At 46.1% G+C, this 16,482-nt stretch overlaps 1 protein-coding gene across 1 annotated transcript in view; it reads left to right on the forward strand.

The window, feature by feature from the left end:
* LOC119972907 (piezo-type mechanosensitive ion channel component 2-like) overlaps positions 1–16,482 on the forward strand; it is a 1,374,210-nt gene that overhangs the window by 1,255,074 nt on the left and 102,654 nt on the right. Inside the window, 2 exon segments of the mRNA XM_038810453.1 lie at positions 11,453–11,667; positions 12,050–12,208. Coding sequence (XP_038666381.1) covers positions 11,453–11,667; positions 12,050–12,208 — 374 coding nt within the window.

The following is a 16,482-nucleotide window of genomic DNA, read 5'->3' on the forward strand; positions in this document are numbered from 1 at the left end:
GTTTTTTCTCACCACCTCATAATCCCTAGATACCTCCTCTGATAGTGATGCAAACACTTCACTAGCTCTATCTATCAACTTTTTTATCCAACACTACCCATATGGTCTTTGGCCAATTCAATTGTTTAGCCACTTTCTCAAATGAGATGAAAAAGGCTTCTACATCTTTCTCATCCAATCTTGATAATAAAAGTGTTTCTTCTTCCTTTAGACCTTCCTCGGCTTCTGCCTTTAACTCCAATCTTTTAAGTTGATGTTCTCCTCACAGTTCCAGTTTCCATAATACAAATGCTCTCTCCTTGGGCGGAATTCTCCCACCCCCCACAGGGTCGGGGAATCGCCCGGGGCCGGCGTAAATCCCGTCCCCGTCGTGGCCGGAATTCTCCGCCACCTGGGTATCGGCGGGAGCGGGAATCGCGCCCCACTGATCGGCGTGACCCCGCAGCGATCCTCCCGCCGACGTGGTTTAAACCACCTCTGTGCCGGCGGTATTGGCGGCACGAGCGGGCTCCCGGGGTCTGGGGGGGCGATCGGGCCCCGGGGGGTGCCCCCACGGTGGCCTGGCCCGCGATCGGGGTCCACCGATCGGCGGGTTGGGCCAGTGCCGTGGGGGCACTCTTTTTCTTCCCCGCCGCCACGGCCTCCACCATGGCAGAGGCGGAAGAGACCACCTCCACCGTGCATGCGCCGGTGGTGACATCAGCGGCCGCTGACGCTCCGGCGCATGCGCAGACTCACGCCGACCGACGAAGGCCTTTCGGCGAGCCCCGCGCCAGGCGGTGTGGTGCCAAAGGCTGTTGCCGCCAGTTTTGGTGCCAGTCAGTGGAGCGGGAGCCACTCCAGCGCAGGCCTAGCCCCTTTGGGGAGGCCCGATGCCGGAGTGGTTGGCGCCACTCCGCTACACCGGGACCCCCCCGCCCTGCTGGGTAGGGGAGAATTTCATCCCTTATCCCTTTCTTCCTTTGCTAACCTTTCCATTTCCACCTCAATATTCCTCCTTTCCGTTTTTGAAAGCCCTCACTTTTTCCTTTTCTTCTGCCATTGCCAATCTCTTCTTTAATTTCCAATTTCTTCAATTCTATTTCTTTCTGTTCATCTTTTCCCTGCATTTAAAATGGTTTCATTTGTAATTGAATCCTAACTAATTCCAGTGATTTAGGCTGTGTAGGCAAATGTAACTGTTGAGCTATGGCTTGTATTATCTCCACCTTCCCTTTAGATCAGGTTGACTGCAGATTCTCTGCCAAACCCAAATGTTTTGCTTTAGTTTCCCTTTGTAAACCACTCTGAGTAATCTCTTTCATACCTAGGAAAGTTTTTGCAACTGAAAGTCATCTCCAGTCACTTCCTATTTAAGCTTCAAAACCTGAAAGAATACAATTGTTTCCCACACACTCACTGTCTTAAACTTCAATAATCCCAAGATAAACAACGAATCTTACTTAAAATCCTGGACGAGCCCCCAATTTTATTATGATCCCAGACCAGACCCCAACAGTGGCCAGAATATTGGACCGAAACCGCAATATTTTATTTTGTAAGACTGTGCGGAAAGATATCTTCACACAATTACTCCTCAAAATATTGCTCAATACAGTAAATACCACACCTTTAAGTACTAGTTCTATTCCCAATTAAACAACATGAAAGGAAAAAAACATACAGCTCTCAATCTATCCCAATGGCACAGAGTAATACTGGTTTGCCAGAACAGATTTGACTGCTGTTAGAACCCCTGCAGACTCTGGCTGAATGTCTTCAAAAGGCTGTTTCAACTGGTTTGTTTCAGTTTTCCCATTGTCCTCATACAAGCCTTCTCTGCTTTAAATAACATTACTCCTTTGTTTTTATTACCCTACTGGGAGAGCAAAATACATTACCTGTAGTCTAAAAGGGTAGCCAGATTAGAACTCAACTGAAAAAGCTTTCTCAAAATATCTGAATACCTGAGCTCCACCCAGCAATGACATCATATCCTCAAGCTGAAAGCAAATTAACGCCCCAGGCTGAAAACACTTTAGCTCCCCCTAGTCAATCAACATTGCATTTGCCCTGGCTGAAAATAGATTACTCTAGTCAATTTCACTTCTGGCTCCTATGAGCTTTCAAACACACTCCAATCCAGGAATTTAACCTGTTGAATTTCCAAATGTTTATAATCCAACATACCTAAAATCCTGCATTTGTCAAACCAGGCACCATTCTAGTGAATCTTTGTTACATTCCCTGTAGGGCCAGTCAGTCATTCCTGAGATAAGGAGACTAAGACTGTTCACAGTTCTCCATGTATGGCCTTGTCAATGAAATGTAATCACTTACTTTTACCTATACTCCAATCCCTTTGTAACAAAGGCAAACATTCCATTTGTTTTCTTAATTGCATGCTATACCTGCATATGACTTTGTTATTCATGTATTTGTCGTGAATGTATAATCCTTAATTCACACTATATATCATTGTGTCCTTGTGGGCTCTGTCTGTGAGCCGTTGCACGGCTCTGCCCACAGGGGGAGATGAGGAGCTTGTACAGGACTCCACCCTTGGCTCCGCCCATGGCTCCGTCCATGACCCCTCCCACTACCAGAAGTATAAAGTGCTGCGGTCTTGTGAGTCTGCCCTCAGTTCTTCTGGTCGCAGGCAGGCTCAGTTGTAAGTCTATTAAAGCCACAGTTTACTTCCTCACGTGTCTCGAGTGAATTGATGGTCACATCAGTACTTAACCACAACTGTCCCTTTGAATGCAAGCATTTACCCAACTTGCTTGTATCCCTCTGCCGCCTCTTTGAACCTCCCTGGGGTTTCACCAGAAAACACATTTTTTCCAAGTTTAGCTCCTAAAAAGGAGCCAAGGCATCTCAGTCGTTCCATTATATCACCCCTGGTGGGGACTGGATCTATCAGGATACAGGGAACCCAATGCTCCACCCTCCCCTCATTATCCCTCGCTTCTTACCCAAAGCCCTCAATGCGATGGCCAAAGGCTCTATCACCAATGCAAACAAGGGAGGAACATAGGGCACTGACATAGAGCATTCTGTCTTCTTTCCCTATTTCATTTAAGTACCTCAAACTCGTGGTATTGGTGCAGACATGAGACGAAGGAGCTTTGTACAACAGGTGTATCCAAGGCACAAACTTGGGCCCCAACCCGAACTTCTGCAGAACCAAAAAAGATACCCCCTTCTACTTTGTCAAATGCCTTATCGGCATCCAATGAGATGATTACCTCTGAATTGGGCCCCTCAGATGGGGAAAGAACCACATTTGGCATATATTGGACGACAATTGCCTGTCTTTGACAAATCCTGTCTGATCTTCCCCAATCACCTGAGGAAATGAAATTAAATGAAATGAAATGAAAAATGAAATGAAAATCGCTTATTGTCACTTCAAATGAAGTTACTGTGAAAAGCCCCTAGTCGCCACATTCCGGCACGTGTTCGGGGAGGCTGGAACAGGAATTGAACCATGCTGCTGGCCTGCCTTGGTCTGCTTTAAACGCCAGGTCTTTAGCCCTGTTCTAAACCAGCCCCTGGAAGACATGGTTGCAACCTCAGCCCTAGCACCTTGGTCAATATCTTGCGCCCATGTTAAGTAAAGAAATAGGGCGGTATAACCTGCATTTCACAGGGTCCTCGTCCTTTTTCAGTTGAAGTTAAATTGATGCCTGCACAGCGTCACGGGCAAGAAACATCCCTAACAATAACAGCATCAGCTGTCCAGCAAACATCTTATAAAACTCTACCAGGAACCCATCTGGCACCAGGGTCTTACCTGTTTGCATCCGCTCTCTCATTACCAGGATCTCCTCTGGGCCTAACAGCTCCTTACGCTCTTCCTCCCCCACCTCAGGAAACTCTAAGCCCTCCAAAAACCCCAACATATCTGACCTTCCCTGCAGCCCCCAACGGTTCCCAACTATAAAGGTTCTCATAAAAAGTTTCAAACACTCCCATTAACTTTGACCGGACCGGAGTGGACACCAGCCTATCACCCGAGTTTCAAATCTGGATAATCTCGCAGGAGGCCACCTGCCACCTCAACTGGCAAGCAAAGAGACAACTGGTCTTCTCCATATATTCGAGTGCCACAACTGACACAATGCCTTGTCTGCAGATAGCAGGTCAAACTGCATCTGTGTTTTTTCCTGCTTGCCAGGAGCCCTGGGGTTGGGTTATTCAAATACCTGCGATCTTCTTCTCAAATGTCATTCACTTTTGGTGTTCCTCCCTAGCCTGCCTATCTATGTGCGCTTTGGATGATTTGACCTCCCCTCTAATCACTGCTTTCCGGGTCTCCCATAGAATGGAGGGTGAAACCGATCCATTCCCATTAAATCTCACGTACTCATCTATATCCGTCAATATCCCTCAAAAGCCCTCAATATCCGTCCACAAAACCACATGTCAGCTGATGTAATATAATCAACATCCTGGGGGTTAACATTGATCAGAAACTGAACTGGACTAGCCACAGTAATACTGTGGCTACCAGAGCAGATCAAAGGCGAGGAATCCTATAGCGCGTAACTCAAGCTCCTGAACCCCAAAGCCTGTCGACCATCTAAAAGGCACAAGTCAGGAGTGTAATGCAACACTCTCCACTTGCCTGGATCAGTGCAGCTCCAACAACACTAAAGAAGCTCAACCCGATCCAGGACAAAACAGCCCGCTTGATTGCTCCTCCTTCTACGAGCAGTCAAACCCTTCACCATGGGCGAACAGTGGCAGCCTTGTGTACCATCAACAAGATGCACTGAAGTAACTCACCAAGGTTCCGTCAATAGCACCTTCCAAATCCACGACCACTTCAAGAATAACAAGAGCAGCAGATACATGGGAACCCCACCACCTGGAGGTTCCCCTCCAAGTCACTCACCACCCTGACTTATATCGCTGTTACTTTGCTGTCGCTGGATGAAAATCCTGGAACACCCTCCCTAACAGCACAGTGGGTGTGCCCACACCCGAAGGACTGTGGCATTTCAAGAATGCAACTCACTACCACCTCAAAAGGGCAACTAAGGATGGGCAATAAACGCTGGCCTTACCAGCGACACCCACATCCCATAAATGAGTAAAGTAAATAAATAAAAAATAACCCCATATCCAGCCTCCATGTTGGGTGCTGAGCAGAACCTACCTCTATTATCAAATCCACCAAATGTGGAACATGGTCTGAGATGACCTGGGCATCAAGGTTGTGCAGTGGTTAGCACTGCTGCCTCATGACACTGAGGACCCGGGTTCGATCCCGGCCCTGGTCACTGTCCGTGTGGAGTTTGCACATTCTCCCCATGTTTGCGTGGGTCTCACCCCTACAACCCAAAAGATGAACAGGGTAGGTGGATTGGCCACGCTAAATTGGCCTTTAACTGCAAAAATAATAGATGACTATCGCCGAGTACTCAGCTTTCCTCATCCCAGGAAGAAGAGACCTTCCCATCAGAAAAACGTTCTATCCTGGAATATACTTTATGTACTGGAGAAAAAAACCAAAACTTCCTTACCCCTAGAATGCATAAACCGCACAGATCTCCTCCATAAATATCAACAACACCTTTACCACCTCTGAAATGGCCAATGACTTTGGCTTCGACCAATCAAGTTTCAGGTTCCAAACATAATTCAAATCTCCCCATAATCAATTGATGCATGTTTAAATATGGTATTGCAGCCACAATCTCCTCTTAAATGTTACATCATTCCAATCTGAGTTATATACATTCACCAGCACTACCAACTTAACTTCCAGTGTCCCAGTGACTATCACATGCCTATCTCCCTGATCAACCACAACCATTACCAACAGAAAATTTACCCTTTTGTTCTTTCAAATTGCAATCCCCAGGCCGCGCTCAAAGCCCGAGTGGCTTACCCAGGCCTTTCAGAGCCTAGTCTGATCCCTTCTCCGCATCTGGATCTCCTGCAAAAGCACCACATGAGCCTTTGCATTAAAAGATCTGTCTTCAGATTATCGAAAACTCTCGATTGTTTCAGCAGGTCACCCAAGACCTCTAACATTTCAAGTGATTAGTCTGATCAGAGGTATCCCTCCCCCCCCCCCCACCCCCGCCCTAAGCCAGCCATTTCCACCATGAGGGATTGTCCCATCCTTACTCTCAAGTCCCTAGAGCCCAGGCCCACCCAAGATGCCCACCAACACCACCCATAAGGTGAGACAAAGAAAAGCCCTGGTCACTGTCAGCATTTTACTCCTCCACCTAACTCAAGAACCTGCACGCTCCCAACAAACAATGCTCCCTCCTCTCCATCCCCTTCCCCCACCAAACAAACATGCTAGGCACACCAAAACCTGTCCAAACAGGTCCAAGAGGCTGTCACCCCTCCCCCCATGTCACTCCCGTGCACTTGCTAAAACCTATTGCTCGTGAGGTAGCCCCCCACCAGGGCCTACACCCAAAGGGCAAAGACAAAAGAGAAGCACCCCGACCTGTCCCGCTGCAAAAGAATAACCAAAACCAAAGCCTTTACAGTTCTCAACATCCCACCTTGGGCCATATATTATCCATATTGCTACCTTAAATATTATCCCCAACTACTTTGGTCCCCTTGTGACTTCCCCAACAACATATAAACTGTAATACAGAACAATTAACCCCAAATAACCCAAAATATAAACATAATACTGAAACATCCACAAACAATCCCGTCCCATCAACACCCATTAAGGTCCCATTCAAACTCTTTCAATTAAGTCCAAGTCCTTGTTGGTTGACAAAAGCCTTCACCTCCTCTGACGTCTCGAAAAGTGATTTTTGAGTGATACGTTACTTAACATTGCCAAGTACAGCACTCCAAAATGCAATCCATTTTTATATAGCACCGACTTTGTCTTATTAAAAGCCGCATGCCACTTTGCTAGCTCTGCCCTGACATCTTGATAAATTCAGATGCTGCTTCTTTCACACCTCGGGCGCAATTCTCCGACCCCCACGCCGGGTGGGAGAATCGCGGGAGTGCCGGGCGAATCACGCCACGCCGCCCTGGCACCCGCACACAATTCACCCCCCCCCCCCAAAACGGCGTGTCGCGTTTTGCGACAGGCCACTCAGAGAATCGCCGCTCCGGTCGAACGCCGATTCTCCGGCCCGGATGGGCCGAGCAGCCTGCCTAATACTGCCGGCGTGAACAGCGCGCGACCGCTGCGTGTGGGGCCTCTGGGGGGCGGAGGGAGAATCGAGCACCAGTGGGGTGCTCAGGAGGGGTCAGGCCCGCGATCGGTGCCCACCGATCGTCGGGCCGGCGTCTCTGAAAGACGCACTCTTTTCCCTCCACCGCCCGGCAAGATCAATCCTCCATGTTTTCCGGGGCAGCGGAGGGGAAGACGGCAACCGCGCATGCGCGGGTGACGTCATTTATGCGCTGCCGGCCGCGTGATTCAGGCGGCGCCGCTTTGACGCAAGCGTCAAGGCCCGGCACGCGATATTGACGCGCTGACACTCCTAACCCCCTGGGGGTGAGAGAATAGGAGGCAAGGAGTGACCTTCGACGCCGGAATGAAACACTCCGGTTTTCACTCCGGCGTCGGCACTTTGTCTCCCTTTGGGCGAATCGCGCCCCTCATGTCCCGATTCTCTTTGGCCCATTTCAGGACTCGCTCCTTCTTCTGGAAGCTGTAGTGGCTCAATCACCTGAGGCCTCTGCCGGAGTGTTTGGTGGGTCCTTGCCAGCTTAGGAGAGACATCTGTTCATCCCGCCCCCCCACAACTTTGCAAACATCTGGGAAAGGTACTCCGTTTGCCTCAGATCCTCCAACCCCTCCGACAACCTCATGATCCTGAGGTTCTGTTTCTTCGATCTGTTCTCCAGGTCCTCAACCTTCATCCTCAGGGCCTTATTTGTCTCCTCCACCATCAACATCTAGGTTTCTAGTAAGGGAATCTGGCCACTATATCGCAACAAAATTCCTTCCACCCCCTTCAGGAACACCCCATGCTCTTTCATGGCCTCCAAATTCCTTCCTAATTTCTCTCTTATCAGGCCCAGTGCCCCAGCAATAGATCTTTTGAGGGTCTCCGTCATCTCCCTTCCTTGCCTTTTAAAGTGTTTTCCAAATTGTTTTTTGAATTTGAGTGCTATTACCCCAGTCAGCAATTCCACTGTCATAGGAGCAGCCAAACTCACCGAGGTAGCCACTGCCATCTTTCTTCCCAATCAGCTTCACATTCTCTCTGGCTCTGTCGAAGGGCTATCACCAAGTTATTTTTGCGACTTTTGACATCCTTTTGTCAAATACAATTAGATGGGTCTGGTTTGCCTACCGATTTCCCCCCCGGGAACCGGGCAAAAAGGATCAGAAGATAAGGACCTTGGCGGGAGCTATCTTATGTGCGACCTTCTCCCACATTTTAAAAAAAATGTATTTTATTCCAAACATATTCAAAAGTACAACAACATAAATAAATCAAAAACATTCTCCACCCCTCAGTTCACAGTTTAAGCAAATTTTTGCCCAATCCTCCCCTCCCCTTTCGCATCCGGAGCAGCAACCACTCCAACAATGTATACTCCAGTAACTTGGGAAACCCTCTCCATTTCTTCTGCGCAAAGTCCCTCACTTGCATATTCCTGAACTCACTTCCCTTCGGCAGCTCTGGATATAAATCCCTCTCCCTCACCAGCCCCACCTCTCTCCACCTCCTATACATGCCATCCGTCTCCTCCAGCTTAAACCCATTGTTCCCACACAGTGTTGTCAGCAACAACATCCCCTCCATCCTAAAGTGTTTCCTCAACTGGTTCCCCACCAGTAACTTTATTGCAGTGTTAATGTAAGCCTACTTGTGACAATCATAAAGATTATTATTATTAAATGGCAACACCCCAAGATTGGCTCCCCGACCCACCTTATTCACCTTACTCTTTCCGTCATTCAGCTTATAGGCCGAGAAGGCCCCAAACCTCTCTAGTATGTCCAGAATTCTCTCCATACTCTCCAATTGGTCTGACACAAACAGCAGCAGATCATCTGCGTACAGCAATACCCGGCATTCCCTACCTCTGTCACAATCCCCTGCCGCTCTACTGACCCCCTAAGAGCAAACGGCAAGTGCTCTGATGCAGCGCAAACAGCGAACACCCCTGCCTCGTTCACCTGTGAAACCTAAAGCTCCTGAACTCATCTTGTTTGTCTGTACATTCGCCACCAGGGCCATGTAAAACATACACACCCACGCTACAACCTTTGGCCCAAACCCAAACCTTCTCAAAATCTGAGATCCCACCACTCCACCTGGTCAATAGCCTTCCCCGTGTCCATAAAGACCACTATCTCCAGTACCTATCCCTTTGATGGGTAATGATCACGTTTAATAATTGCCCATTTGTTAATGGAAAGCTGCCTTCCCTTCATGAAACCCGTTTGGCCCTCTGCGTCACCCCCAGAATGCATCCTTCCATCCTCCTCACCACTAACTTAGCCAACACTTTCACATCCATCTTTAACAGTGATATGGGCCTGTAACCCATTCTCAAACAGGTCCTTCCCCTTCTTCGGGATTAGTGTGATAGACGCTTGGGTCAGTGTCTTCAGTAGCTCCCACACCTCCGGCGCTTCGATAAACATCCCCAGGTTTGCCAGCTTTGAAGACCGCAGTTAGAATACTACTGCGATATGATGTATATGTACCTTCAAGGAGGAATATCTTTAAACCTTGAAACCGAATGTGCCGTAGTCGTCCCATGACTCTGAACTCAGTTTACAGCAGCAGCTTGTAGAAGTCAGACATATATACACAGTCTCTCAGTTAACATTATGTGTATATAATCTTATGTTCTAATAAAGAGCCAATATTATTGTTCACTAATCCATGCTGTACGATTTGTGCATTTACATTGAATAGAAAAATGTAATATGTTGATAGCACAGCTTTTGAACATTTGACTGAGAAGTATACAAACTTCAATCCTTCAATGTGAAGCAGCAGAACTGGTGAGGAAGTGAAAGAACTGTCAGTTCTACCACTCAGAACTACTCATTCAGCCTAAGTATGTGATCCGACAGCTCTGTAGGAAACCTACACACCGTACCTTCATTCTGAAACATCACACCTCACTCTAGATTCTGGTAAAATTGTTCAAATTTGGGACAGCTTAACTGGTATAAGTCTACCTGCAGAAAAGTTTGTGCAGGAACAGATTAAATAGCAGCCTTCAGAGGGTCCAGCTTTATGCAGAGCTCCCCAGGCAGAAATTAATCCATTGCTGCTTCTTGCCGTCCCTTCAAAAGGTTGGGGAGAAGTTAAAATACGGGACACTGAGCGAGAGTAGAAGTCTATTCAGTTATAATTCCAACAACGAATGCAAACATCTTTCAACCCTTTAACTTACTGTTTGAAACTCTGCAGTTCCACGTTCATGCCTAATTCACTATTTTGTGGGTGGAGCTTCAATTAGCGCAGAGAAAGCAGAAACAGCTCAACAGCGCCACCATTGCAGTCAAGCAACAACCTATGACCAGCTAATGCAGTGGCTCCTTAAAGTATTGCAACTCAGTGAGCCAAAATAGCCCGATTAGACATTCTGTGAAAAGCACTGTATAACTGCAAGGCTCTCGTTTTTTTTATTTTACTTATACTGCTCACCATATTACTAAGGACGGGTTTCTGGTTCTTGCTTTTCATCCAGCAAGGACTCAAATCAACAGTTGTCAGAGTGTAATGCCCATCTAGTGACTGTCGGCAATGTCACCTTGAGTTCAAATTGGCTCCAACGTAACCAATCAAAGATGGGAAATGGGCGGCACGGTGGCACAGTGGTTCGCATTGCTGCCTACGGCGCTGAGGACCCGGGTTCGAATCCCGGCCCTGGGTCACTGTCCGTGAGGAGTTTGCACATTCTCCCCGTGTCTGCGTGGGTTTCACCCCCACAACCCAAAGGTGTGCAGGATAGGTGGATTGGCTACGCTAAATTGCCCCTTAATTGGAAAAAATAATTGGGTACTCTAAATTTATAAAAAAAAAGATGGGAAATAGCCAATCATCTCTTCAATATTTTTTTCTAATCAACCTGTGCCAAGCTCCAGTAGTCCAGGTTATCGTGTCTGATTAACCAGCGGCTAGGATTCCTCCCATTCAGCTAAGTGCCAGATAATCCTTCAGTCAAAGAGGTGTGGTGGTCGTAGGTGTGCAAGTAGTTTGAAACTTTAATAATTAATGAGCTTTGCACTCTTAACTGCTAAATCCCGCAATTCCTCAATATAGCTTAGGAGCACTTAATATGTGGCTTATACTTAAATTATTTGGGTCTAACAAGGGATGATGTATTCCAATACAAAGTATGAAGTCCATGGCAAGCAACTCTTTGTAGACATATTCCTTAATAGTGTGAGTGAAAAACTCTTATGGTTGATGTTGAGTTTCTTTGCATCCCAGAGATCCAGGTGCATGTGAAGATAAAAGCTCAGTAATGCCTGCTTTGTCTTCCACAGAAACATTCTGCAGCTGCTGATATCACATCTTCCTTGTCAGAAGATCAAGTGCCAGAGGCATTTTTGGTGATGTTGATAATTCAATTTGGAACAATGGTGGTGGATCGAGCACTCTATCTCAGAAAGACAGTTTTAGGGAAAGTTGTCTTTCAAGTCATCCTCGTTTTTGGAATTCACTTTTGGATGTTCTTTATCTTGCCAAAAGTGACTGAACGGTAAGGTCTTATTTTATTGTAGCTAGAAGGAAATGTTATGGGGGGGGGGGAAACTTAGATTTTGTTGGCAGGTTACTAAGTTATTTCACCGTAGGCTGGTAATTACTTTTGCTAATAGCTGACAAACATTTCATGTATTCTTCTATCATCACCAATCATTTATAGTCTTAAATCTTCTGGGGAACTGTGTAAGCCATGTTGGTTCGGTATGGTTGTTGGCGGGCCGGGCGGGGGGCTGTTATTTACTGTGTTATGTTTGCATTCAAAATTGTTGTGAAAAAATCACAAGTGCCTTAATAAAATGTTTTTTTAAAAACTTTAAATATTTGGTGCATTTGTACATTTATTTGTAAAAGTAGCTTTCTTTGTTATTTTCTTACAGGAGGTTTAGTCAGAACAAAGTTGCACAAATTTGGTACTTTGTTAAATGTGTTTACTTTGGATTGTCAGCATATCAGATACGTTGTGGTTACCCGACACGTGTGCTTGGTAACTTTCTGACAAAAAGCTACAACTATGTCAACCTGTTCCTCTTCCAAGGGTAAGAACTTTCTTCCTAAATATGGTAACGCAATTCATACACTTTCTCAATTTTACTAAATGTTTGGCAAAATTTACAGTTACCTCCCAAGTATCCCATAGATGGAGTAAACATTGCATGAAATCATACAGCTGTCAATATAAGCAACAATATGTAGATTTATAATGAAAAAAAAGTAATCAATTTAAATACCTGGAGGTGTAATAATATTAGTGCGATACATAGCGCTTTTTGTAAACATTACTAATTATAAACCCCTTCAACGTCTCATCTTCATAATGTTGAGCTATTGTTTATTTATAAAATTAATTATTATACCATTTAATTCAATGTGGTCCATTGTTCCACAACCACAGTCCAATCTCTGGTATATCACTCAAGTAGCCATTATTCATATGTCACCCAAAAATGTAAGCGTTAGTATCATGTTTCATAAGATCAGATGCACTCAGAGTAGGAGTGAATCATTTGGTCCATTGAGCCTGATTAGCCATTCAGTAAAATCGTGGCTGATCTGATTGTGGCCTTAACTCCATTTTCTTGCATGCTTCCTATAACTATCAATTCCCTTGTCAATCAAAAATTCGTCAGCCATCAATATATTCAATGACCCAGCTTCTACTGCTCTCTGTGGAAGAGAACTCCAAAGACTAATAACCCTTGGAGAGAGAAATTCCTTCTCATATCCATCTTAAATGGGAGATCCCTTTTTTGAACTGTGTCCTGAAGTTCTAGATATTACCCATAAAAGGAACACCCTGTCAGCATCTATCCTGTAAATCCCCCTCGCAATCATATGTAGTGGGCAGCATGGTAGCAGAATGGTTAGCACAATTGCTTCACAGCTCCAGGATCCCAGGTTCGATTCCCTGCTTGGGTCACTGTCCTGTGCGGAGTTTGCACGTTCTCCCCATGTCTGTGTGGGTTTCCTCCGGCTGCTCCGGTTTCCTCCCTGGGATTACTGGATTACGGGGATCGAGTGGAGGTGTGGTCTTAAGTGGGATGCTCTTTCCAAGAGCTGGCGGAACCTCAATGGGCCGAATGGCCTCCTTCTGCACTGTTGATTCTATGTATCAATAAAATCACCTTTCATTTCCTAAACTCAAATGCAGAACACGTCTCAATGACTCACCCTTTCCTCATCAGACAATCCCTTCGTCCTAGGTTTCAGCCCAGTGAACCTTCTCTGAATTGCTTCTATTAGTATATCCCTCCTTAAGTAAGGAGACCAAAACTGCACACACCACTCCAGTTGTGGTCTGACCAATGCAATGCCCTGTACATTTGTACAAGATTTTCCTACTTCTATATTCTATCTCCTTGCAATAAAAGCCAATATTCCATTTGCCTTCTTAATTACTGGATGTGTCTCCATTGATTTTTTTGTGATTCATGTACAAGGACATCCAGATTCTTCTGTACCACAGGATTCTGCAGTGTCTCTTCATTTAAATAATATTATGCTTTTATATTCTTCTTGTCAGAGTGAACAACCTCACACTTGTTTCCCACATTATACTCCATCTGCCAAACTTTTCTTTAGTCACTTAACCAATTTATATTCCTTTTCAGACTCTTTGTATCCTTTACACAACTTATTTTCATACCTATCTTTGTATCATCAGCACATTTGACTGCAATACAATCTGTCCTTTCATCTAAGTCATTAATATAAATGATATATAATTGAGGCCCCAATACAGAACTCCACTAGTTACAGTTAGTGGTTTAGCACACTGGGCTAAATCGCTGGCTTTTCCAAGGCAGGCCAGCAGCACGGATCAATTCCCGTACCAGCCTCCCCAAACAGGCACCGGAATGTGGCGACTAGGGGCTTTTCACAGTAACTTCATTGAAGCCTACTCGTGACAATAAGTGATTTTCATTTCATTTCAATTCCTTGGCAGCCACCTATATCAAAACATCACCATTGACAAGGAAATACAACATTGGATCATCTGGGCCAACTCAGCCTTCTATAAACTACACCAGCGAGTATGACATAGCATCATAGAATCATACAATTTACAGTGCTGAAGGAGGCCATTCGGCCCATTGAGTCCTCACCAACCCCTGGAAAGAGCACCCCACCCAAGCCCACACTTCCACCCTATCCCCGTAACCAGCAACCCCAATTAACCTTTTGGACACTAAGGGCAATTTAGCATGGCCAATCCACCTAACCCGCACATCTTTGGACTGTGGGAGGAAACTGGAGCACCCGGAGGAAACCCACACACACACGGGGAGAACATGCAGACTCCGCACAGATATCAGAGACCTCCTCATGTCCACAAAAGTCCTAGTGCTTTCTGGGAAGGCAAATTCCACATACTACCCATACATTGGGTAGCACAGTAGTTAGCACAGGTGCTCCACAGCTCCAGAGTCCCAGGTTCGATTCACGGCTTGGGCCACTGTCAGTGTGGAGTCTGCACGTTCTCCCCGTGTCTGCGTGGGTTTCCTCTGGGTGCTCCGGATTCCTCCCACAGTCTAAAGATGTTAGGTGGGGTTATGGGGATGGAATGGTGTGGAGGTATGGGCTTGAGTTGGATGATCTTTTCAAGGGTTGGTGCAGACTCGATTGGCCAAATGGCCTTCTTCTGCACTGATGATTCTATGATACTAATTACTGTCTGAGAGAAAAAGATTCCCCTCATCTGCGTCTTTAATGGTAGACCTCTTATTCTTAAACTGTGTCCCATGGTTCCAGTCTCACCCACAAGTAAAAATATTCCCCCTCAGTGGAAACATCCTCCCTAAGTACCTTACTGAACAAATCCTCTCAGGAATTTACATGTGTCAATAATATCACCTTTCATTCTTTGAAACTCCAATGGGTCTCGGCCCAACCTGTTCAACTTTTCTCCTAAAGCCCCTCATCCCAGAAATGAATTGTGTGAATGTTCTTCGTACTGCCTCTAACACAATTATATTGTTTTTCTGTTTTTATAAAATATTTTTATTCTCCTTTTTCACATTTTCTTCAAAATTTACACCCACCAACAAACAATAAGCAGTAACGAATACAATTTCAATCCCCTTATCAACAATAACGATCCCATCTTTCCACCAATCCCTAAACAACAGGCCACATGTCAACATAAACATTAAATAAAAAACAAAAAGAAATCAGGAATCACCCATAGTCACCATTAACATGTACAGTTTACCCCCCCCCCCCCACCCCCAATGTTCGATGTTATCTAATTCTTGAAAGTGCATAATGAATTATGCCCATAAATTGTAGAACCCCTCTGATGCACGGTCCTACCTTACATCACCTAATACAGGTGTATCAGTGGTTTGCCACACCTTCCATCCTTCCCCTCAGCTCAATCTAAACCTTATCAAGAGTTAAGAATTCCAGCAGTTTCCCCTGCCACGCAAGGGCACAAGGTGGAGAGGTTAATCTCAATGCCAACAGGAACCGCCTTCGGGTGATCAACGAGGCAAAGCCTACAACACCTGCCTTCGCACCCGCTTCCAACCCCGGCTGGGGGCCGATACCCCGAATATGGCCTCCTGAGGGCCTGGGCCAAGTTTCACAAACACCACCTTAGAGATTACCCTAAAAACCTCCTTCCAGTAATCCTCCAGCTTTGGACAGGATCAAAACATATGAAATGAATGAAAAATGAAAATCGCTTATTGTCACGAGTAGGCTTCAATGAAATTACTGTGAAAAGCCCCTAGTCGCCACATTCCGGCAACTGTCCGGGGAGGCTGGTACGGGAATCGAACCGTGCTGCTGGCCTGCTTGGTCTGCTTTAAAAGCCAGCGATTTAGCCCAGTGAGCTAAACCCCACCCCCACCCTCGCAACGTTCACACACATCTTCTACCCTCTCAAAGAGCCAAGAGCGCCCTTGTGAGGTGTGTTTTATATACCACCTCACACCAGAACCCCGCCTCCATACCCTCTCCCAACTCTTCCTCCCATTTTGCTTTGATCCCTTCCAGCGGTGCCTTTTCCTCTTCCAAAATAGCTCCGTAAACTGCCGACACTACCCCCTTCTCCAGACCCCTGTCGTCAGCACCTCCTCCAGCAATGTGGAGGCCGGCTCCACTGGGAAGCTCTGTATTTCCTTCTTTGAAAGTCTCAAACATTTCCCCCTGCCCCAGCCCATACTTCGCTCCCAGCTCTTTCAATCCTGCAAACCAACCACCAAGAAACAAATCTTTTAGTGTCCTAACTCCCTTCTCCTCCCATCTCCGAAAATTTGCATCCCACTTCCCTGGACTCTGTAACTCCCCCGAATCAGCATTTCCCTTG

Source organism: Scyliorhinus canicula, chromosome 10 (assembly GCF_902713615.1).
Source record: "Scyliorhinus canicula chromosome 10, sScyCan1.1, whole genome shotgun sequence".
Lineage (NCBI taxonomy): Eukaryota > Metazoa > Chordata > Chondrichthyes > Carcharhiniformes > Scyliorhinidae > Scyliorhinus > Scyliorhinus canicula.